Genomic DNA, 25,442 nt, shown 5'->3' with positions numbered 1-25,442 from the left:
ATTTCGTGGTCACCTGTACACTGCTACCTCAGTAAATGTTTGAGAAAAAGTCTTCCTTCTTCCAGCTTTCCATCAAGGGATCACGTGACGGTCGTGTTAGTTCGTTCCAAGTGTCCTTTAGCGATGACGAGATAATCTGGAAGGTTTTAAAAGAAAAAAGAACTGGGAAGGCAAAGGTAATTATAAAGGTCTAGCGTAGATCGCTATTTAAATTAGCACCCTGACCCTTAATGTTCATGTAAGGCAACTGCACTGTGTAGTGAAAGCTTTGTTATGTTTCTAAGTATGGTCAGTAGATTCCTCCTCCCTTCCACAACATTTCTTCTTTTGCATTTATGCTGTGTACTCAGAAACTTCAGAAATAAAGTAAATTAATAAAACTCAACAGAAAAACGACAAAATGATATAAAAATGAAAATGTGCGATAACCGATCTGCTTTCAAGGCCATTTCCCTCGGCAGTTTAAATATCGGTCAACATTAGGTCTTGATTGGTTACAAAGGCTACAGTGGAGGGAAATTCAATGTTACAATACCTAAGGCTATGAAAACGCAGTGACATGAATATACATCAGTCGTACACTCCAGATAATGGGTTTCTGGTCTCCACAGGCTGCATAGGACTAAACGGGGATAAATGATATTTGTGACTCATAAACACTTTTCTATATTTATTGCCAACAGCCATTAATTTGAACACGTTCATACATCGTAAGCCACAGTGGTAAGATGGGAAACAAGCACAGAGTACTCAACTTTACAAGCCCCTTTTGCCAAAAAAGTTAATTACCTAAACGAGTCAAATATCCTCTCGCATTTTTCCCGACGACATCAAACTTTCCTCGCAAAATAAATTGCTAAACTCATAATATTCAGTTGAATTCCTGTGTGAAATTGATGCTGCTCTCATCTTAAATCGATACAAGTAATTTTCTTTTTCTCCTTTATTAGGAATTTCCAGCTAATGACAAGTCTACTGCTGGAAAAATTGTAATTTTCAAGCCACCAATCGTCAGCCAGTTTTTACGAATCAATCCGCGCTCGTGGGTCACTAACGTGTCAATAATGGCGGTCGAGTTTTATGGATGTTACCTTCAGGACAAAAGAAATGGTAGGAAGTAACTGTATGTTGTTTGCACAAAAGTAAAACTTTACCTTGTTCCGTCTTCTTAGCAATAAACAGCAATTTTAGACCATCATAAAAGGGGCACTGTCACCGAGATATCTCTGCGTTTCGGTCAACACTGTCGAAATATTTAACAAGATCCTTCTCCTCTAACACTAAATTTCCTCTATAGAACGCCGAGAGGAAATATAAAGTGATTTCTCGTAGGAAAATCAAACTATAACCAGGTTTTTAGCGATTCATTCAAAGATACACAGGAAGAGCATGAAAACATGGACAATTTTTCAGGTTGCAATCTATTTCCATCCCAGCCATCCACAGCCAAACCTTGGAAAGTGACGGTTAAAGGTGCACTGTCACAGACACTGTTCAAATATTTTACAAAGAACTTTTTTTTCTAATATTACATTGCTCGTAGAACACTGTGAAGAAAACATTGAGTGATTTCTCTCGGCAAGAACAGAGTATAATAAGTTTTTAGCAATTTATTATCTATGGACACAAAGAATCTGATTTCAAGTTGCAATCCATTTGCATTTTAGTCATTTGCAGCCAAAAATAGTTAATAATGCTTTCTGTGTACTAGAAGGATACTTGATAACCAAACGAGACTATTGTTCTAATGTTTTAATTGATAAGAATATGTTTTTGGTTATTCAGAGAGAGTGAAATTGCAAATAGATAATATGTAGAATCCATATCTCAAGTCACAAGTACTCAACCCCACACAGATTCATAAACGGCACAAGAAGCCGCCATGTTTTATTACGTGCACAACACATTGCAAAGACCCCCCTCCCTCCTTTAAAATTACACTGCCCTCCAAGTAAGGACACCCCAAAAAGTACATGGTATTATAATTGTGACAAATGCTGCTTAAAATAGAAATGTTTGAGAATGCAGTAAACTGTTCAATTTACAGGCTAATTAAAAGGTTATACCCAATCCCCGTAACGCTTTGGTGCTCTTTTTCTCGAAAGTAAGACCGGTTTTCTGACTTTTCACTTAGCTGTGGGTGTAATGGCTGACGACGTGGTTTTCTATGCTGCTGTCAGCGCTGGTGTTTTCACGAGGCCTAAACAGCCAACGTTGTCACTTTGAAATGGATTTACAGACTCAACTGGCTTAATTTGTAGTACCTCGACGAGTGTGTTTTCTCCGTTCGTACGAGAAACGGGCCGAGGCTCTCTAAATCTGACCCTAACGGTTTTTCTGCCATTTCCCCCGTTGGCAGCAATGGCTGCCAACACATCGGGTCTCGAGGCACTTAAGCTCAAACAGATTCATAAACACAACAGCCGCCATGTTTTATCTCTCACACTGCACATTGCAAAGACTCCGTGGGAGGCGGGGTCGGATGTTGCAATCGATTCCTAACAAGGGTAGATACAAGTCCGCTACAATAGCATTGTCCTCTTAACATATGGATGAATGCATCAATATGTCGAATATGTTTAAAAAATGGATTATACAAGTTTTGATGTGTTCTGTTTTTCGGGCGATGAACCTCTAAAATATATTATGGAATGTAGATTAGTTCTTTGTATTCGTTTTATTTTAGTTGATTGCACTAATTTACGTTTTATAGTGCCACGCCCTCTGGGTATGGAGTCTGGCGCCATCAAAGATTCTCAGATAACTGCTTCTAGTGAAACAACAGGCGGGACACGGGATCAGTCCCGTCTTAATGGGGGACCAGAAAAAGCGTGGTGTGTTAATGAGACGGATTCCATCAGGAAATTGACGATTGACCTACAGAGAGAGTATTCAATCACTAAGGTAAAAGATTTAACATATGTATCTTTTACATGTCTTCCGAACAGCGTCTAAGTACCCTGCAAAAGTGAAGTCGACACAGTTTTCAACCACTGAAAAGTAAATTGCAGACAATTAGCTATTATGTCAATGATAATGTTACGGTATTCGATAAATACTATAAACCCCGGTCTTTGAATGATTCCCAAACAGCAGTTCTTCACATTCAAACAAAAGAATGAGTTACGGGTAAACGGACAAAGTACTTAAATCGATTACTACTTCACGTGTTTCATTATTGCTTTTATAGAAAATTCAATTTATTTTTACTTTTGAAGTGAGCCCTCTTGATGAGTTCTTTTTTCTCTCAGGGCAAACTTCGAATAAAATATGTTTTAAATAAAAAAAAATTATTTTAAGCGGTTGAGTGTTAGTATGTTTCGGCGTATTTTACTGAAATTGGGACCTTTATCGGGATCCTGGGGGATCTTCCCATTGCACTGAGACGTCAATATAAAGTCGTATTGCCGTCTCAAAATGACGGTTTCTGATTGGCTCAAAAACTGTCATGTAAGCACGACAGCACGGCACTTAAATGGGTTTGGCGCGCACGGATCAAAATTTTACTTCTGTGAATGAACATGCGACGTTGGATGGTGTTGTTTATTTCTTTTCATTTGAGTTTACAAAGCTTCTGACACTGTTCAAGGACCACTTATAATATTTTTTTGTGGTGAACATGTACCATGGTACAGCGGATACAACTTTTTTCTTGAAGGTAAGCGAAAAAGAGTGATTATAAATTCGATGAAGAGAAATTTACTTAATAGACTTTCTCGAGTGTGAAAGCGGCCACGGTAAATAACAATGAGCTTAAATTCCAATAAATGATGGCATTTTCAAAGCAAAAGGATCTGTTTCTTTTCTGATGTCTCTTATATCTAGAAAAAATTGCTCCAAGAGCGCTGCTGCGTTCTCTTTCATGGCTCAGGTTTGTCAATTTGATCTTCTTGTCGTAGCGCCGAACGGCAGACTCGGTAATTTTTACAGTATTCTTCGCCGCTAAGTTTCTTTCAAATTTCTAAATCTCCACGGCATCTAAGCTAGGAAACCAATGCTCTGCTTTCGTTTTTGGGAACTAGTATGGTTGCTTCTTTATTCTTGCTTCTGGTTGTGAGGTTTATTCATCACTGTTTTCATGTTGTTGTTTTTGTCTCAGCGGTAACAAATTTTCGATAACATTTGCTGGTAAAATGTTCAAACCTACTTCATCAATGGTGGGTGCTTTATGGACTGTAAATTTTTGCATTTTCTTTGTTTTGACGTAGAAATTAAAGCCAAAAATTTAAATAACCCGCCCCGAGAAAAAATTTCGCGCACGGATATTACCATGGCTACAGTTTAACTGAAGTAAGAATTTATCTTTCAATCAGCGCACGATTTGGACTTTATCCGTTTACTCTCTCCAACAAAATGTCAGTATCGCGATAAAAAACTAAATTCGCTTTTGAGACGGCAATACGACTTTATATTGACGGCGTTGGGAGAAAATATATTCCGTATTGGGCTCCGTCGCTTCGCGACTCCGCCCAATACGGAATATATTTTCTCCCAACTAGCCGTCAATATAAAGTCGTATTGCCGTCTCAAAATCGAATTTAGTTTATAGTAACACTTGTATTTCCGTAAGGTTTAATATTTGTATCGTTTCTATCTACACGTTTTTTTAAATCTATTAAAACCTAGCTCTCTGTTAGCTGTAAGATGTTTTTCGCAGGCTATATGCTCTGAATTTTGCTTAAAATCAGAATGTTGCCATTTACTGTCAAGTGTAATTACATAAAGGCTTTTTTTTACTTCAATAGGTTTCAATCCAGGGGAAAATGTGCCAGCCTGGCAAAGAATGCGAGATGCCTCCTGAATTCGTCTACCTTGCATTTGATGGGGTTAACTATGAAGAGAATGGAAAGAGGAAGGTATATTGAAAAGACAAAAAAATAACATTTGGGATATTACTACAGCTTGTCTGCTGCTCAACAATAGGGCTCTCTAAATTCTGAGCTACACGCCTAGCTTGTCTACTGACCATTTTTCTCATAGGATTGCTAACTAGATGGGAGAAATGTGCAGTCGCCCTTTACTTCTACCAGTCAAGGTCGTTTTACTTTGTACAGTCAAAAAATCCTTCCGTTAGCGATTTTTTTTAGAATTATACAAGGAGGCTGTTCATTAGTTTTAAAATTGGTTGAGTTTGACAATGAAAAAAACTTGAATCACTAAGGTAACAGTTTTGTTCTAGCTCCAGCTCTCACAACAAACCTGGCCACTCTCCCAGAAACAACAACGCTAATTAAAAGAAACGATGATGAACAAATGAATCGTTCCATGGTGCACTAAGCGCATATCCTGCGTGATCAGAGAATACTGTTATGAAAGTAACTTGGGCAGCGAACGTGGTAACTATGAGGAATAATTCCATGGAAAATTGTCGGACACAGCAGAAAAGAATATTGGCGATCAATACGAAGTCGAGGGACTTTAGAGGAGACGTATCCGGGGTATGGCAACGTGCAACAGCAACGTCAAAATTCAACACAAATGTTAATTATTGTTGTTATTGGCTTTTTTTGTAGCGTTTCCAAGGAAACCCAGTTGGCCACGTAATTACACACACCCTTGTCGTTCCTCAAAAAGCCTCAAGAGTGACCTTTGACCTCAGCGGTACTCAAGGCGAGAGATGTATGCGAGTAGAGCTTTATGGGAAACCCGTCGAAGAAACAGGTAATTGTTGTGTAACATCCATACTACGTGTGAACAGAATTTGCTGGCTGTGGCATTGAGGTTGCCCTTATGGAAAGATTTTAACAAAATCATTTGAGGAAAAGATTGGCCGTTGGAATAAGAAAACCCTGGCCTCTGTAGCGGGCTGGTTGTTATAGACAGATCTGTTGCGGCGGCATTCTTCATGAATGAACTCTTTTGTTTTGGAACATTTTTTTGTGTGTCACGCTTGCATGTCGTTTTCATTATTATTCTGTTAGTTTTTTTTTGGATAACTTTGTGTATTGTTCCTTAGTTCATTAGTATAAATTCGCGTCTTTCCTTTTTATTCATTCTCGTTTGTGCTTTGGAGGATACTTTTTTAGGTTTTGCGTTTTTTCCTACATCGCTTCGTTTGTCCGTTTTAAAGGCCATATAACGTTTGTCAGTATTATTTAATTGCCTCGCCATTTCTGCTTAGTTTTATTTTTTTTATATTCTTGTGTTTTGGTTCGTCCTTTTGCTGTAGTAACTTGTATTTTCCTTGTTTATTTCTCTAGCAACCGTATCGAATATTGCTTTCGCATCGTTTTTCGTAACGTTTACCGCATCGGATATTTGACATTAAAGAAGTTTAAGAAACGCGTTGGAGCAATGGTTTTTGGCCCCTTCAAGATCTTTAATGCTTAGATGTTTAACAAATTCTTATATGGACTACATATATCTTAGCCTTATTAGCATTAATTTAGCATAAATGACAAAATTCGCTACAAGTAAATGCACTCTATCAATTAAAAATAGTTAGGAAACTTAGTGCTCTCCGAATTTTTGAGAATGATATGTTCCATTGCTTATTCAAGAACAGAAAATTCAAAGTATCAAGATTGTACAAAGTATGTATGACGGGTTGGCAACTCTTGCCATTCAGACATACATTCCTTGTAAATTTCAGAATTTTAGAAAGCTAATTATTAAATTAAGAATATTTAACAAATCGTACTGATATTCGCCTTGTTTAGCAAGTCTGACATGCTCTCCGCTGATTCCGTGGTGTCCATTTGTTTGTGGTATATAGTTTGATACATGCTAATGGGACAAACTGTAAACAATGACCTCAGCAAAGATTCTCCTATTCGACATGAATAACATGGTCTACATCCGTGATCCTGAAGGCACTAGATGTTTCTATTGCCGTCAAAACCAGCCACCAGTATTTTATCAAATCAGTGTAAAAGATTGACTTTGAGTGTATTGCATTTAATGCCAGTCATCGAAGAATAAAGTAAACAAGAGAGAGCTGAGATTTCTTCTAAACCTCAGTTCATTCCTATTTTATTTTTTCAGAAAGTGTGACAGTCGTGAAGCGCGGGTTTTTGTGTGTAAATGACAGCAGCCAAACAATTGTTTTTCTGTGCTTTGGCGAATATGAAGAGGAGGGGTAAGGAGACTTAGGAAAACGTTTTCATAGGTCCTTTCCAACCAATTGAACAAAAACCAAAATGTTTCTTCACTTAGAAAGCCGCTTCAAGAAGATAATTCACGCCTAAGATTGTTACATTGTTCATTAAACTCACAACGTCAGCTTTTTTTTTAGAAAATCTAAATCATTTAATGTGCATAGATCATTCTCTTCTTTTGTAATAATGTAACAGTTGCTAATAAAGTGAAGGTGTAATGGCTCGAATGTTTATCTCATCAGGATTCCAAGAAGCACGTGTTTTCGGTTAGTTAATCATGGTGTGTCCAGCACAGGTAGGAATTTTAGTAAGAGACCGACTAAACAGTTTTCAAAATAGGATTCAGAGGATAAGGATCCTAAAAAACTTGATTGTCAGCTGGTTATAGTCAAAGACGACAAAAATGTCATACACTTACTTGATATTTCCCATTTGGAAACTATAAAAAAATTTAACCTCTGGTTTCAATTTATAATAGTTTTTTTCGTTTCACGTTCGCTGACTGCGAAAGAAGATTCAACGTCTAAGAACAATTCCAGACACTGCTACAAGGTTTCTTCAAATTTCCATTTTCGCCTTTTTCAATTTAATGCCACCACTCCCCAACATCTTCTAACTATTCAAAATAAAATAAAATTTATAATTAGTCGTCTTAAGTTTCCGAGCTCGGAAGTGTTTCACCTTCAAGACATATCTTGACGATTGCTAACGAAAATTATGACCCTCACGGTAGATGTTCATATCTTATATTCTTATTATATATACAAAATGAAACGCAACATATGACTCTCATTAATTGCGTTTTAAGCACAGGTTACATTTTTCTGTCCGTCTCTCTATGCGGATTAAGCTTCGGCAGACACTATCTTTACAAATGGCCCGTATTTTTCCTTTTCGTTAGTTTAGGCTTCTCGGTTTAATAAATGTAATGTAATGTAATGTAAATAAATGTGTAACATCTGCTTGTACCACTGTTTTAACAAGAAACGTTGTTTTTTCTAGGTCTTGATCCTCGTTTGTTTACAATTCTGGCATTCGATTCTCAGAGAAAGCGTCTTTACGGTGTAAGCAAAAGTGGCAGGCAGTACATGGAAAGCACAGATATTTATGGACTTAATTGGCACGTGATACATCCAACGACGTGGGCAAAAATCAGACAGACGCCTGGAATTAAATTTGTCCAGGAAGTTCCTTTTATACCTGAAACTCGCTTTACCAGGAAACCAGCTCCAAAAATCAACGATACTGACAACGAAGGAAATATTTGGGGAGGTAAGCCACGGATATTGCAGTCTCTCTCCTGGCCTTTTAAATCTGGAAATAAGATTAAAGGTCGAGAAGGGAATTTCAAAGACCGATATTTGAAAAATGTAATTTTGCACAGAAGTGGTGGCTGATAACTCTGTGTAAAAGGACAAAAGTCGTGGGAAAATGTCCTGGGGGTTAATGTTTACAATGTACCCTTTTAATTAACGCACAGTATTCAGCTACGTCAGTCTAACCCTGTGATTTTCACTGGTTTGTTTGTGGAAAGAAGAATTATTAAGACGGTATTCATCTTTACCACTTACCTATAAAAGCATGAAAATATCTCCATGATTTACTGGAGGATACCCTAGGTTATCTCTCAAAAGGATTGCTATGGTGTTTTTTTTTCTTCATAGGATCATCCCTGGGTCTTCACATTTATCCTTCATCTGGCAACAAATGGCTTTTGGTTGGCACATGGCGAAATCACGGTAAATAAAACTTTGAACACTTAAAACCAAAATATTAATAAAATAAAAACTAAGCGTTTGGGACAATTGAATTACGCTAAAAATAATTGCAGGAAATTTTTTTTTTCAAAATTTGAATTATAGTTACAGTACGTAAGATGGTAGAATAAATTGTTTCAAGCATATACACGAGCGTTATTCAACAAACAGATTGCATTTGGCCGTGCGTGTGTACTCTGATAATAACGCACGAGTGACGCCAAAATGTGGTAAAACAAAGAAATAAGTAGCGAGCTGTAGGAAAGTAGCGTGACTGATGTTCTTGCCATGTTTTGATATCCGATACGCGTTTTCAGAGTACACACCCACGACTAAAAGGAGTCTTTTTGTTTTTGTGATTATTTGCGTGAAAACTGAAGGGAAATATTTGGCTTTTATTATGTCAAGAAACGCGCACATGTGCAAAGACAAGGATGGAAAAGGTTATGATTGGCCAACAATTCGTGCATCTGTACCTTAATCCCAAAGTCCCTTACACCAATCACAATTAGAGTCTTACACAGCCCATTACATAAAGGCGCTGTTACACTAGGCAATATTTCTTACAATTGTCCCGCAATTTCGTTGCGCCGTTGTGACAAAAATTGCATGGATCGTTGCATAGTGTAACAAGCCCTGAAATGAACATGCCTCGCAACGTTTTTGTTGTAGTTACCGTTGCACGAAGTAGAACCGATTTCATCTTCTTGCAACGATTGCGACAACAACAAAAATAAATTAGGAGACATGCGTCGTTTCAGGGCATGTTACACTAGGCAACGATTCGTGCAATTTGTCGCAACAAAATTGCGAGACAAGTTGCAAGAAAAATTGCCCAGTGTAACAGCGCCTTAATGGTGCTTATAAATACTCAGCCATTGATCACGGCATGAACTATTCCCACAAATGCCGACTTTGTTGAGACACCTTTCTGTATAATACTCCAACTACGCCAAATCTAGACGAACTACAAACTAGCAAAGAGGGCTGAGAGTGGTGTGGGTAAAGTGTCCTAGTGCCCCTAGACTCTCCCTCTTGACTATCTTCTTTAGTTTGCGTTCAATCATTATTAGCTGATACGTCAGGGAAGAATTTCTATGGTGTTTTTATTTTTGTACAATTTTTAGACATAGATGAGTGTTCCAGCAGCCCATGTTTAAACGGAGGAACGTGCGTTGACCATATTACCGGATATGACTGCAGCTGTGTCAAACGATTTCATGGGCGGCATTGCGACGGTCAGTATCACATTTAAAGCCAGTAAAACACGCCTAGCCGTCTCTACTAGTATGGAAGGGACCGTTTCCGCTCCTTTTTTTAAGGGGGACTTAATTTAAGGAAGAATAAATTAATTCATATGACGTCATAGGCTTTTGTCTTCATCTCATGGATAAAATGCGTTGGATTCTCATTGACGTGGTATTTATAATAATAGAATGATGTCATGTTCTATTTTTGGCTTACCAACAGGTTATTAACCGGTTTAAGGACGGTGCCTACTTTTGCTACTGCGTATACATTCTGCGCATCTGGAAATATTCAGGTTTCCTCTGGGTGGTGCTTACTAATAAAGGAATATTTTGGCACGGTTTAAAAACTAAGCGGAGAAATTAGAACCCAGCAAGTGCTCTTGGTAACCAAAATGAAAATTTGGGGTAACCATGCATTTTTCAGAGATTGTAAAGCTTCAATTAAAAAAAAAGCCATACATTGCTTTGTATTTTACGGCTTTTTAGGATAATTGTTGCTTAATTATCTCTAAAAAATGCATGGTTTCCCCCAATTTTATTTTTGGATTCCAATAGCCCAATAACTACGAACGTCTTATCCCGCATAGTCATAAACCGTGCAAAAATACATCTGTATTAGTAGGCACTGTCCTTAACAGAATTATCAACGATGTCGTGTTCTATTTTTATCTTATGCCAGTCATGGACGGTATCACCTATTTTAAAGTTAATTTTTTTAAAGTTAATTTTGAAGTTATTTTGGGTTCATGATTTCATAGTTTAGCACTTTCTCAATCTTTTTTCCAATCCAGTTTTACTGCTACTGCCTAGTTGCAAGAAATATAAATATTCTAACCAGTGAAATAGATTCAATGGTGAAAACAGTTTGCTGCCGGCCCGCATCTAATCTTTTCAAGTTGAAAAATCTTCACTCCGAAGTGTTTACGAAAGTACATTTATTTAGATTAGAGGATTGACCGAAGCGAAATGGGAGTGATTATTTTCATTTTCTGGTTCCCACTCTTACTCGGATTCAACTTTGAGTATAATTTGTACAGGTAAGAGTTTTGACGCAATGTTTTGGTGTGATAGTTTTAGGCGCACTAAATTATGTGTCTATTTTTATCATCTCTGGTTACTGCAAATCCTTATACAATGAAAGGAAATTACTTTTTCAAAGCTACACGAATTTGCCTTACCGGAACAGCGGGAAGTGGGGTGGAATCCACAAATTCCTCACGACCTCCAACAGTGCTCTTTACACCCACAGTTGGGTTTCTTCTTTGAAGGCCATGTCAGGAATGAAATGATTAATAACAAAACTAATTATTTTTCTATAAGTAATTATTAATTATTATTCTATAACCTTATTCTACCTTATTCTACAAACCACCAAGGACCAAAATTACCAATCACTGTATTGCACATGTTAAATTAGGGCCAATCTGAAAAAGTGTCTATTAGTATTTCGCAATTTTTCTTCCCCCAATAAGATATTTTACCACACATTTACTTTACAGTGGCTTGATTGTTTTATGTTCACACACCAAAGTGTCCCCGAACGTAATTTAACTTACGGAAATGAGTTTGCAATTGTGTAGTGGCTTTTGTCCGAAGCACACTCTCGTCGCTGTCCCTGTGATATAAATCACCATTTGCCGATCTCAGCGGAGCTAATTGAAGTAACAGTGCTGAATTCCTGGGTCACTGCCTTGATCGCCAACATCGTATGATGAATATACGAATGCAATTAGCGTTGGCTACGGTATGAAGGATCGATGAGGAAGAACTAAACCGTTTAAAACAAGAACTTTCTGAACAAGAACTTTCTCGGGCCACAAGGGCAAACAGGGCCATGAGGGCCACAATTTGATTTGTATCGTTTATCCCTTGGAGCGCGTGTGAGACACAGAACGTGGTTCGCGCATGGAGATAGCCCGCGCGTGCTATACAGTTTATCAATAATATCATGTTCTATCTTTATCTTATGGCAGGGTGGGTTTTATAACTGGTTTGAAAGGTTACGCGTGTTCCGTTTCACGCACTGTTACCCAGGTTGAGCTTTGTTGGAGATTAAACAGTTTTGTGAACCAACAAGACAGTGTTTCGTCGTCTTTGTTTATTACAGTGCTCCGAACAAGAATATTCCGGTTCACTGATTCCTTGCTGCTAAATTGTGCATGTTAATAATGTCGCGCACAAAATAAACACAAAGATATTTCACAATTTCTATATAATAATAAAGTGGATTATGTTTGATGTTTATGACCGTGGGTCCACCTTTTGTTACGTTTTCAAGGGTCAGCGCGCTTTTAGCTTTCAAATCGGAGACCAAAACTCTTGGATTCTCTCTCTTTTAACAGCCTGTTAGCCACTAATAATGCAAGCATTCAAGCCTAAATTTGCATACAAAATGCTATTAAACAAAACACATTTCTTTTTAATAACAGACCTGAAAATAACTTTATTCCCTTTGATTAGCGAATACAAAAAGTATTAACATACCCTAGATTTTGAATGAATGAAAGTACCTCTCAGGTCAATGTCTGAATCGCCATGTTTGCCTGCGAACAGCAGAGCGGAGCTTACTATTTCGGGTTTTTGTGAGATGGCCGCTTGCTTTAGGTTTGCTGTGTTGAAGAAGTTAAGGAGAGTAAAGAACAATTTTCCCTTCTCCTCCGTCTGCACTTTTTTTTTCTATTTTCCCCTCCCCTCACCTCCCTCATTTGTGTTTTTCCTCCTCCTCCACCACCACCACCACCATCAACAACGCCACCCAAAACCACCACGTGAAATGGAGCACGCGCAAACCTGTCAAACCGGGTATACCGACCATGACTGCCATAAGATAAAAATAAAACATGACATCATTGTTAAACTGAATTAGCACACGTCGGCTATCTCCACGCGCAAACCACGTTGTGTCTCTTGACTACAACTCAAATTCTGCCCTTGCGACCCTGTTGGCCCTTGTGGCCGAGGAAGCTCGCAGTTTAAAAGATTTAGTTCTTTCTAATTGATCCTTCATACCATAAACCGATGCTAATTGCATTAGTATTCATCAGCAACCCAGGAATTTAGCACTGTTACTTCAATTAGCAACGCTGAGATCGGCAAATGGTGATTTATATCACAGAGACAGCGACGAGAGTGTTCTTTTGACACAAGCCACTTAACAATTTGGCAATAGAACTCCAAAGAAACCCAAACGGCTTGTTCAGGAGCCACCAAGCGTTACAAAAGTTAATGGCAACAAAGAGTGATTCATTATAACTGCTGTTTTGTTAACAATTCTTTGATTACAAATTGAAATTTATCATTCTGCATTCTTGAGAGTGGCTTTGAAAAAGCAATTTCCTTTCATTGTATAAGGATTTGTAGTAAGCAAAGATGATAAAAATGGACACATGATGCAGCGGGCCAAAACTATGTCACCAAAAGTTAGCCTTCACAATTGTTGCACCAAAACATTGCTCCAAAACTCTTACCGGCATACAATTATACTCAAAGTTGAATCCAAGAATTCTTGACTTCAAGTGGAAATTATCATTCTGGATTCTTGAGAGTAGCTTGGAAAAGCAATTTTGATCGATTTTCTTTTCATTGTATAAGGATTCGTGGTAAGCAAAGATTATAAAAATGGACATATAATGTAGCGTGCCAAAACTATTGCATAAACACAATTGCTTTTAACCCAGGACCCATGTTGATAACAGTTTTTATAACTGAAATGGTCATCCTGCATAAATATGTTTTTTATTTTTTATAAAAGTAGGCCGCCAAAATTATTACACCAAAACATTGCGTTAAAACTCTTACCTGTACACGTTATACTCAAAGTTGAATCCAAGTAAGAGTGGGGACGAGAAAGTAAATTATTCGCTCCCATTACGGTTCGGTCAATCCCAGCTCTTCCTCAAGCTGAAAAATAACAACAATCTACCCCAATGGACCCTTTCGTAAAGACTTCGGAGTGAAGATTTTTCATTTTTAAAAGATTACAGTCGGGCATGCAGAAAACTGTTTTCACCATTGAATCTATTTCATCGGTAGCGCATATTTATATTTCTTGCAACTAGGCGGCTACAGTAAAACTGGATTCAAAGCAAAGATTGAGAAAGGCCTAATCTACAAAATCGGTGATATTAACCATGACTGCCATAAAATAAAAATAGAACATGACATCGTTGATAAACCTGTCAACCCGGTTCATAACCTGTTGGTAAGCCTAAAATAGAACATGACATCATCTTATTAAAATAAATGTCACGTTAATGAGAATCCACCGCATTCTACTCATAAGATCAAGACAAAAGCCTATGACGTCATCAGCGTTAATTTATTCCCCTTAAATTAAAAAGATTCCCCCTGAAAAAAAGAGTTGTAAATGGCCCCTACCATACTACTCATACCTAGCTTGATCAAATATTAGGTAATATTTTTTCACCGTCGAACCTATGATACTATTATTATGATACTCGTTGATGAATTTCTTATTTGATTATTGCTTTACACTTAATATTATATAAAACACGAAGACGAGTATTTTACCCGACCTTTTAAACACGGAGAAGTGGTTTGAAAAGACAAGGCACATCCAAATAATTTAAGCCAACGTCGAAGTGTTCGGAAATTGGATGAAAAACTCATTCGAGTTTTTTTTTATAACTTCTTAATCAATTAATAATTCTTGGAGAAATACAAAGCAAAAGTTTACGAAAAATTTTATAATAATTAAGATTCTTTTTCCAAAAACCTTCCTCACGGGAGTGACTTTTTTTGTTTTCTCTTCATGAATTATTAACATGACGGGACGCACAGGGCTTCTACTGTAAGTACCGCAGAGAAATGCTAGGAAATTTTCCCAGCATTCCTTACATACTCTCACTAGGGTTCTTCGCCTTGTGGCCAGGAAAGGCATCATAATCTGTTTGAATGTCATGGACGATGTCATTGAATCAAAAATAGACCAGAAGGGGTCGATGGAATATGAGACAAATTAAATTGAAGTTACGATACTAAACACTTTCTTTAAAATGAAATACAGTGTGTTCGGTCGAGTCTTTCCCGACGCTCTTTAACGATGGCGGACTCCGCCTACGTCGATAATCGTGAACAAAAGCGGGGTCATTAGATCACGTCCAAACACGCGCGCAGAGAGAATTAAGCAGCAAAAAGAATGAAAGAAAAAAGACGTGAGTGAGAAAGAGCAAGGGCAAGGAATGCTGTAACTACAGCGGGACAGGACGGGAATGCCGATAAAGCAAGTTATCCCGCAAATGATGTGAGAGAGCGACTAGGGGTGTACCAAGTGTGAGCGAAAGTAGACCAGAAATGTACGGACTCATGGGTCGACTTATACATGTCATCAAGTTGTTATTGACTCGTCTAAAAACAGTTGTGACAAAGACAGTAAACAAAATTGTATTCCGCGGCTGAAGAATTTGACAGTGTAAATATACGGTTTCGATTATGACACAATTACGCACATAACAGGACACAAGCGACCGCTACTGTTAGTAACGTGGAGCAGAATTTACAAGCATTTCTAACATACGTTTATTGAGGACGCACGAGGATCTAGATTATTCCGTTTTGAGACCACAAAGTTGTCATAATCTGTTTTAATGTATGCCGAAAGAATATGATCTAAATTTAATCATCGAGCAAATTATGCGTTTTCTGAAATAAAATGCAATATTTTCTCGGAGTGTATTCTTAGGGCAGACATAAGTCAAGCGCCATATTAAATCACCTTGAGACACAGTTAGAAGAAACATAAAAAAGACAACGTGAGCTTGAGAGTGAAATCCTGAAAAAAAGCGATCGCACGAGTGTTATTGTCAACACAGTACAACAACAAATGCATTAATTATGGTGAATCTTTCAGAATTTGTATATTCATGGCACTACCATAGTAAACGGTAGCACTTTATTGGCTTAAGTATTATCATATTTGTAAGAAAAAAGTTGAGCCGGGTGGAGGAGTCTTATGTGGACAAAAATATCAGATCCCGTGGCATTTGGCAAGCGGTCCTGTTGTGACGAATTGTCTCATTTCCCCGATAGTCTGCGATACCAGATACACTAATTGTTTCGCAATTTTTCGAAGAGGCTAAAAGAACCCGAAAATTAAGTCAAACATTTGTACCGAAAAAAAAACAAAAAAACAAGTCAACTTCTAGACGAAAGCAAAATGCACACGCACTTTTCCATAGAAGAAACACCAGATTGGTCTCGCAGAACAAGCGTTATTTTTTGTGTGTGTTTCACGGGTGGGCGCAAAACGCGAGATGAACGCGCACTACGAGTCAAGGGGGACAACCTTTATTCTTGAGGAAAAAATTTATTTCATGTTATTTTAGAGCATATATGTAAGGGAGGTTATTCACCGTTCTGATCGATAAAAATTGACCGATGGCTGGTTGCACTGTTGACTGCATTGTCACATCATACATTTAAGGTAGATTCCAACCATTCTGATGGATAAACATATTAAGTAGCCGCATTACCGTTTTTTAATGTTACATCAGACCGTGTGAGGTGTGCCACCCGCCGTTCTGATGAATCGGAAAAATTAAGGGCCGAGTTGCTGCGTTAGCGTTTTTTTATGTAACACCAGACCGTATAAGGCGTGCTGCCAACCGTTCTGATGGATAAAAAAATTAAAGGCTGAGTTGCTGTGCTAGCATTTTTTATGTTACACCAGACTGTATAAGGCGTGTCACCCGCCGTTCTGATGGATAAAAAATAAAGGCTGAATTGCTGTGTTAACGTATTTTTATGTTGTATCAGACTGTATAAGGCGTGCCGCCCGCCGTTCAGATGGATACAAAATGAAAGGCTGAGTTGCTGTATTAGCATTTTTTATGCTGCATCAGACCGTATGAGGTGTGTCACCTGCCGTTCCGATGGATAAAAAATTAAAGGCTGAGTTGTTGTATTAGCGTTTTTATGTTACATCAGAGCGTATGAGGTGTGCCACCCGCCGTTCTGATGGATAGAAATTATAAAGCGCTGAGTTACTGTATTAGCATTATTTATTTTATGTTACACGAGTCCATGACACCGACATGACCATGACACTGGCTGTGCATTTTTCTTTTTCCTTTAGTTATTTTTACGAGTTTGCTTCATAGTCACTTCCTTCATTACTTCACCAGCTGTATAGTTTCGGGTCTTTTATTGCTTGTTTGTAAAATACTGACCTTACTGATAAAAGTGTTTTATATAGTCCCCTCATAATGGTTTTGGTCTGGTGGGAAACAGATTAACAGTTTGGACATTTAGAGCAAAAAGTGAATTTGTCGTGCCCCCTGTTCTGAAAGTGAGTATGGATTGTTCCATTTCATCCTAAGTTCAGGAGTGAAATTTTGAGGGCCGCTACCCTACACTATGAATGTTATGACGCCTACCCCCGGAACAATAATCCGAATGATGTACAATGCAAGATCATGTTAGTCGTGTTTATGTTAAGCTTGAATATTCAAAATTGTGGTTGTCTAAACAAATGCTCTTCTGTGATAACTTACGTATTCTTGGCTAAGCGAACCTTACCTTGGTTCTGTCCCTTGTATTTCCTTTGTTTCAATGCTTACCATTTCGCATAACACGCGCCAATTTCTTAGCAGAAGAAAACGTCTCTCAGTTTTTGTCTTCACATCTGTCTGGCCTCCCTTTCAATAGCGGTCCTTAGCAATCGCTTCCTTTTCTTCCTTGCTTTACGCATCTTTCTTTTTTTTCCTCTAATGAACTTCCACGCGACATTCGTGGCATGATCGATCACAATTTCGGAAGGGCGCGCTTTCTTCTCTTTCCTGCTAAACAGTACCGTAATATAATTCCGCGATCGCATTTCAAGATGCTTTTATATGTGCCTGCGTAACCACACAGTGATGCTTATTATCCAAATTCGAATAGAGGCAATAGAAACATTAGCTGGGAATGTTTTGTTCCGGAAGTGAATGTACAACTAGTAGATCTAAAGGCCCGGTCTAAAGGATGGCGATTAGTTTCCGAGCTTTGTGCACAGGATGCATCTGACGAAATTCAGGCTAATATTTTATTTACCATGCAATTGCAGCGAAATTCGCGAAAATCGATCTTGTTGATTCATGGCAAAACAAAGTAAGTGGCCAAACAAAGCGTCATACGATCTTGGTATTTTGCCGACGCGTCCCTTTTATATAATTAAAGGTATACATATATTTTTTGATGGGCATGATCAACAATTGCACGGTACCTCTCATTAGACGGTACGTACATAAGCACCGGCATGCCACAAACTTAATTTTATTCGAATTTATCCTCGCCATCTTCTTATATGAGGAGTAATGCGGTAATTTTCAATATCGAGTTACGATATTCAAAAACACTGTCCAGATCGCAAAGAAAGAAGTGAGAATAACACGAGCCGTTCATTCTATGACATATTGAATGAGATTATAGACGCCTCAAGGAACCACAAAGATTAAATCTCTGCGTGAAGTCGTACTTACAGTAGACTTCATCTGCGTCCCCTCATGGCCCATATATGGGAGTACCCCACCGGGTTATTCACCGACCGGGAGGTCCGTATAGGGAAAACTGTCGGCGTGGTCTCCGACCTAAGTCGGTGAATAACATGTTTACTTTTCTCTGTTTATTTAGTTTTAAAGATGATCGAGGCGAATCGGTTTGCGAACAATCTATACGCGCGCTACAAAAACTTGAATATCGCTGGAATAGGAGAGGATATTTCAGAGACGAACACGCCATTATTCGTTCAAGCATATTTTATTTTTTTATTTCATAGGCACTTTAAACCACAACGCTTATATAAGACTGAGAAACTTTGTTCATACTAAATTTGCACATTAATTTTGTGGAAACAACGCTTTTCCTTGTATTAGTCCACGAAGTCAACTTGGCGATTTAATATATTCAGTTCTTCTTATGGCTTTAGCAAAGTACAAACACATTTGCTTAAAAAAGAAATGTTGTATTATATATTAAATGCGAAAAGAGTGTTTCATCCGATTTTCAAACCTTTAGAAGTAAGTTGAAAACACGAGGCGCAGCCGAGTTATTTTTTAAACGGACTTCGAGCTGCTTGGAAATCGGAACAAACACTCCTTCGAGTGTTTGTTATAGCTTGTAAACTCATTAATCATTCTTGTAGAAATCAAAGAAAAAACTCATCAAAGTTATGATAATTTAGATTACATTTCCAAACCTCTTTCACGATAGTTATGTCCTTTCTTTTCTCTTCATGAATTATTAGGTTGCGTTCGATTGATTGTATTCCAGGATAAGAATAAGCGGAATAACTGCTAGAATTCTCTTTTTGAATAAGTCTGGAAAGGAATTTCTGCAAACGTTCGATGATCCACGATGATTTAAGAGTCATTTTGTACTCCAGTAACTCCAAAAACCTCTTGGAGGTATTTCTTCTTATCGTTGTAGGTATTCTTATTCCGGAATAGGGGCAATCGAACGCACCCTAGACGAGGTTAAAAAATGACAGTACAGTTGGTGTTTTGGTACCATCATCATCATCATCATCATCATCATCATCATCATCATCATCATCATCATCATCATCATCATCATCATCATCATCAAAGGAAAACAAGGATAACTCACTTTTTCGAAAACCTATTACTTTTTTTAATGTTTTAATATTTTATTCAGTTTCCTTTAGAGTACTGTGAACAATTATTTTGTCCTCTTTTTTTCAAATTACTACGGAGCGTGAACTTTGTAGAGCCCTCCAGCTACCAATAGTGGTTGTTTTGTTTGACATGCAGCTTACAGCAATAGCAGCATTGACAGCATAGGCATTGTTTTTCCTTTGTTAAAGCTGTTATTATGTTTTAAGTACCAGCATTCAAGGCTGTCTTTACAAACCTCGGTGCGAGTGGGAGACTGGGTCCAACATCACTCGGCAGTCACTACAGTGGCAAGGATCACGACGGTCAAGTTACTTTGGTCAGCGGTATACAACGATGGACTGTTCCGTACACAGGTAACTACAAAATCGAAGCAGTAGGAGCTTCAGGTGGATATGATATATACACTAATAGCCGTCAGTATCGAGGAAGAGGTGCTAGAATGATAGGCACCTTTCGCTTATCAAAAGGCGAAACAATTCAGATTCTTGTTGGTCAAGAAGGTGGAATTAACAGATACAGCTACAGTTCTGGGGGCGGCGGAGGAACCTTTGTAGTGAGAGCAAGCAACACTCCAATGATAATAGCTGGAGGAGGAGGAGGCATTCAAAATGCTTATTCAAGACATACAGAGTGCGATGCCTCTACCTCAACATCAGGGAGAGCTGGGTACATGTCATGGTCGGGTGGGAGCAGTGGACACGGTGCTAAAACCGCTGACAGTGGTAACTCAGGTAAGACTGTATTGTATTGCAGTCCACTTAATTTCTGTGTAGTCAGATTTTGTATTTGATTGGCTTTCTATAACTAGTTTTTCAGACCATATTTTCTTGTTTATTTTTGGGAAACCGTGCTTCCTTTGTGACTAGGTAAATTCAAATCGTTGATATAAATTGTTTAGCTACAATTTATTTTACACTGACGGTGTAGTTATCCGCGATAAAAATGCATTTTTAGTTTAATTGAATACCATCATATAACCTGGTCCATTTAAATAAGAGTTAAATGCAGACTTTATAACTGAAAACGTTTTTGTAATATGTGATTTTATACCCTGCAAAGGAAGCCTCTGTCTCAAACAAAACTCAGTTCTCCTAATTGGCTACATTCCTGTCGAAACTCGAAAAAAAAAAAACGTTTTTGCCCCGGTCATCGTAAAGACAGTAAAGGCCAATCCGCGCGTACCGATTAATGGGCCCGATCAGTAGGTTCAGTCAAATGGGCCAATTTATTCATTACAAATAGTCAGCGGAGTTCATTTTTAAATAGATAAGAGGATTAGTTTCTAGAGGAACTGTGGTGCTACGTCACGGTGGGAAAGTAGAAAGAAATGTTTGGTTTAATCAACCGAGTTAATAAGGTGATTTGGCCACCACAAAGAGATTCGAGTGCTGACGTTTCCAGCGTTAGGCTTTCGTCGGATTCGCTCTGACGAACGGGTAACGCTAGAAAAGCCAGCACTCGAATCTCTTTATGGTGGCCAAATCACCTTATTAACTCTCGGTTGATAAAACCAAACATTCATGAGTCCTATTTCTGTTTGTAGAGCGTGGGATAAAATCGGCTTGATTCAATAAAATCTCTAACTCTGCCACAGATTTGTATAACTGAGGCCAATTTTCGTCCGCTCACCAATTTTCTATGTGAAATTCGGCTAATTAAAAGTTACCTGTCAATTATTTTTACTTCTACCGGAAGAGGAAACCGTTTAAGAAAAAGCCTCTGCACCCAGAATTCTCTGTAAAAAGCGTTAACACGCAACTTCTACTGCCAGCTGAAGTGTTTTTTTGTTGTCGTTAAACGAGTAGACTTTGACCTTGTTCGCCTTCTTTAGTCCCGGTTTTCTCTTAATTTTCACCCAAGGCGACTTTCCTTGCTTCGCTCTCTTCAAATCCAAAACGGAACGCTGTCTCACTGTAAAATTTAGAACAAAACGTCGTGAACACGATGTAAACAAAATATGCAAATTTGTCGGTAATTCAAGATAGTGGGTAAGGCCCGGTTTACACGTACGACGCAAGCATAAGCATAAGCACAAGCATAGGCACAAGGATGTTTTCACGTACGATAAGCATAAGCAGTAGGTGACAAACACGAGCGCAGAAGCATAAAAATGTGGTACAGTCCCGCGACCAGACTGCCCTTTGGCGCAAGATTCGATTCTAACATGGCGGACTAGAATGTACGCTGACAACTTGTCACTGTTTTTCAGTTTCCTTTCCTTGCGCTTGTGCTTATGCTTGCGTCGTCCCGGTTTACACGTACGACGCAACTGACGCAAGCACAAGCACAAGCGCAAGCAAATGGAAATCGGTTGTACGTGTGTACCAGGCTTTAACTTTGCCGCGTAAAACGTCAACACAGCCCTGTATAAATTGGATTATGACACCCTCACTCGTTCACCGCTATTCCTACAAAACTTTTTTTCTTTAGGTAGCTCGCGTTCTTTCCAAGATTTCGAACTACCGTTTTCATTAAACCCTGCATCCCTTGCTTGTTTCAACAATTACCCAAAAAGTTGTTTTGAGAAAAATTCGACCTTTCTTCTCTATCAGTAACCTTAAGTATGATTCCAGGAACCACTTGCTAGTGGGGGATATTGTGTTACTGGCATCATCCACCAAAAATTAGCGCTTTCTTTACGTTTAAGCTTGAATATTTGCTTTTGTGTTCTCAGATGATGTTTTTCGTGGACAAAAATTCACCTTGTCAGTAAGTTACAGAGACGCGGCTGTTTCTGCGAAATCAAAGCAAAGTAATCACTCTGACCGGCCAATCACAACAAATTCAAACCGCACAATGAACCAATAAGAATTCAAATTAATGCTCAATTAATGTACTTAAATGGCGTCAAGAGCGGGAAAACGTGTGCACGATTTACCATTGGTTTTGGTTTTAGAAATTGCCTCCCAAAGTAATTACTTAAGTAAGACTCTTAAGACACATTTCATTTTTTTAGAAATAAATTAATTCATCCTTCCTTTTAGGTGGTGGTGGTGGTGGTTTTTACTCCAGTGGAAGAAGTTCAACGCAGTTCGGTGGTTCCATGGGTAACGGCGGAGAAGGCGGCAAAGGATTTCTTCAGGGAGGAGTCGGTGGAAGAGCCTTGCACTACAATGCTGTAGGAGGGTTTGGAGGAGGAGGTGGTGCTTACGGAGTGGGTGGTGGTGGAGGAGGAGGCGGAGGCTTCTCTGGAGGAAGCAGTGGAGATGATGAAGGGGACTCCTGTGGCGGAGGGGGAGGATCTTACAATGCAGGAAAAAACCAGCAGAACGAATGTTGCTATAACACAGCTGGACATGGTCAGGTGATAATGACATTGATCTAGATGGCGCATGCTCAGTTAGTCGAATTTAAGAGCTCCCAAACGCCCCTGTTTGTAAAGATGTTACAGAATATAATATAAAGCGTTTCTGTAGTTGTTTCTTGTAATGAGTTACCCCAAAAATTGAAACAATATTATAATCAACGGCGAAAAGGTATAACAATTAGAAAGTAATCGGTTTGTAATTGACAAGAGTGCTTTTGAATATCCGCTAATTGAACAACTGCGTGATAGTAATCCATCTTAGGCAATAAAAGCAATGGAGTACGTTTTTTTAATAAATGTTGAAAGTTATTCGTGTGACAGATGAAGAGCGCCAACGGATATAAGAAAACTGGCTAAATGAGGAACCGTGTCTGAGAGAGCGAATTTCCCGTAGGAAAAGAATTTGACAAACGAAGGTTATCATGACACTTGAAGCGTAATCACAGCTGCATTTTCTTCATCTTTTGATCACGAAATAAATTTATGTTACGAATTAGTTTTATTTTCTAGCTTACTTTACTGTTGTTTTTTGGCTTTTAACTAAAAACAACTTGCGCTATTTCGCCGATCAATTAGTAGGAAAAAAAATCAAGTGAAGACCTGTTCAGCAGGTAAAACGAGTTTTGGTTTATATTCATGTGCTAATTGCATTTGTTAGGATGGTCATAGGAGGAATATTTTAGTTTTGAACTGGCTTAGCGGTTTTTAGTGTTCGGGCTTAATTAAAATTGGTACTTGGCTCCGAAGCAAAAGATGAATAATCTTTTTCCCTTGCTTCATTCCCCTCAACCTCAGAGCGAAATTGAAATTGGCCAAGTAAAAACCATCTTATCTAGCAGCTTTTACTGACGTTTGGTCCAATTTGATATTAAGAATTTAATTACATAGTTTTTAAAATCATTAGCAATAGTAGGCCACTACTTTGTTAGGGTCTTCTTCTAAGTCAACAACACAAAAACTCTGTGTTGCTGGGACCACGTGCCCGAAGGTTCGTTGTTTAAAATAATTATTGGCTATAATTTATGTTTAAGATTGGTTGCCATGGTGGTTTGAATGTTAACGTTGAAGAAATTTGAAAAAGAAAAATTTGCTCTAACTTGCCAGCAACTTTTTTTTATTCAAATTCTAGAAATTTTGAACATACAGAAACCAATAAAAGCTCAATCCTTAACGTGCTTCAAACTCTTCGCCTTTCATAAATCTGAAATATTTTCATTTTACATCTCTTAAAGTTGTTTCTCATAAAATGGTGGAGAGTAGGTCACGTGACGCCCTGGCTTCAATGGGCCTCTACTTGTGTCACGAAGTTCAGTTCGATTGCTGGTTGGCCAAGTTTATGTGCATACTAATTAGCTACAAATTAATGTAAGGGAATAATCATTAGTGGCTTCATTTAAGTACAGAATCGTCTCTTTCATGAGGGTTTTAATTCTTTAAAGGTAAAAGTAAAATTTTATTGTCAGGAGATACATTTTAATTTTAAGTAGTGTTTAATTTTAATACTTGTTATGTTAATGATTGTAAAGCGTCACGGATAATTAGTGGAGGTTGGCGCTCTATAAATGGAATATTTGCCCAAAAATATAATTTTTATGCCTTCTTTACTCATTTTAATCGATGATGTTTACTCCTCCTTTTTTGTAACGCTGGTAGCAAGTTTGCATGACAACATCCGGGCAATGATGTAGGGTAATGGAAAATGCATTTTAGTCATGCCCCCTGTCATGCCCCCTAAAGGGGTTCTATTGTGTGACTTCTAGGCAATTATCGATTGCTGGGCATTCGCTTCAGACTCTCATCGAGTGAAAAGTGAAGACGGTTTCCATTTTACCCGCCACCTCCCCCTATTGCGACCTCTTGGGGCAGGTTTTTCTGTCACGCTTGCTTTTTGCATTTTTTGTGCTCTCACCTTTACTGGGCTGATATTGATTGTAAAGATTACAGACATCGAAGTCTTGGTATTCAATTAAAGGCGGCTTTGGGCCTTTTGCCCTTAGCCATTTTACTCCACAACGTGTCTTTTCTCTTCAGGAATGAGCCCAGTAAACGAACTCAGGCAATGCATCTGTAATTATAAGTAAGTGGCATGTTGAAGAAGGAATGAAACTTATGAAAAATAGCGTTTTATTGCAGTAAAAAATGTTGCTTACTTTCTTTGACTTGAACGATATTTAACAATACAAATATGCGAAAATTTACGACGTGTTTCATGTCATCCTGATATCATTTTTAAGTACATAGTATAGATACCAAAAAAGTGTCATTTATCCACTTAAATGCGAACAAATAGACAGTGATAGTTAAAATGTTCACCGTTAGAGTTAATTATCTTTATTTTTGTTCACCGTTTCATTCTCTCAATGATTTCAGGATTACATCGAAGGGCCGTATGTTATCGC

General features: G+C 38.3%; 1 protein-coding gene across 1 annotated transcript; it reads left to right on the top strand.

Moving 5' to 3' along the window:
* The first annotated feature begins 87 nt into the window (after positions 1-87).
* On the top strand, positions 88-25,162 carry LOC146480194 (uncharacterized). The gene is made up of 12 exons (XM_085109935.1): positions 88-176; positions 951-1,110; positions 2,714-2,904; positions 4,746-4,856; positions 5,514-5,661; positions 6,985-7,078; positions 7,340-7,392; positions 8,100-8,369; positions 8,762-8,836; positions 9,982-10,092; positions 19,943-20,467; positions 22,721-25,162. Exons 2-12 carry the CDS (start codon positions 1,065-1,067, stop codon positions 23,059-23,061), a joined length of 1,965 nt encoding a protein of 654 aa, XP_084966061.1. The 5' UTR covers positions 88-176; positions 951-1,064; the 3' UTR covers positions 23,062-25,162.
* Positions 25,163-25,442: the final 280 nt, after the last annotated feature.

This window comes from Pavona decussata, unplaced genomic scaffold, assembly GCF_977016875.1.
Source record: "Pavona decussata unplaced genomic scaffold, jaPavDecu1.1 SCAFFOLD_54, whole genome shotgun sequence".
In the NCBI taxonomy this organism is placed as follows: domain Eukaryota; kingdom Metazoa; phylum Cnidaria; class Anthozoa; order Scleractinia; family Agariciidae; genus Pavona; species Pavona decussata.
The sequence above is the reverse complement of the archived record's forward strand: the minus strand, read 5'-3'. Positions and strand labels throughout refer to the sequence as shown.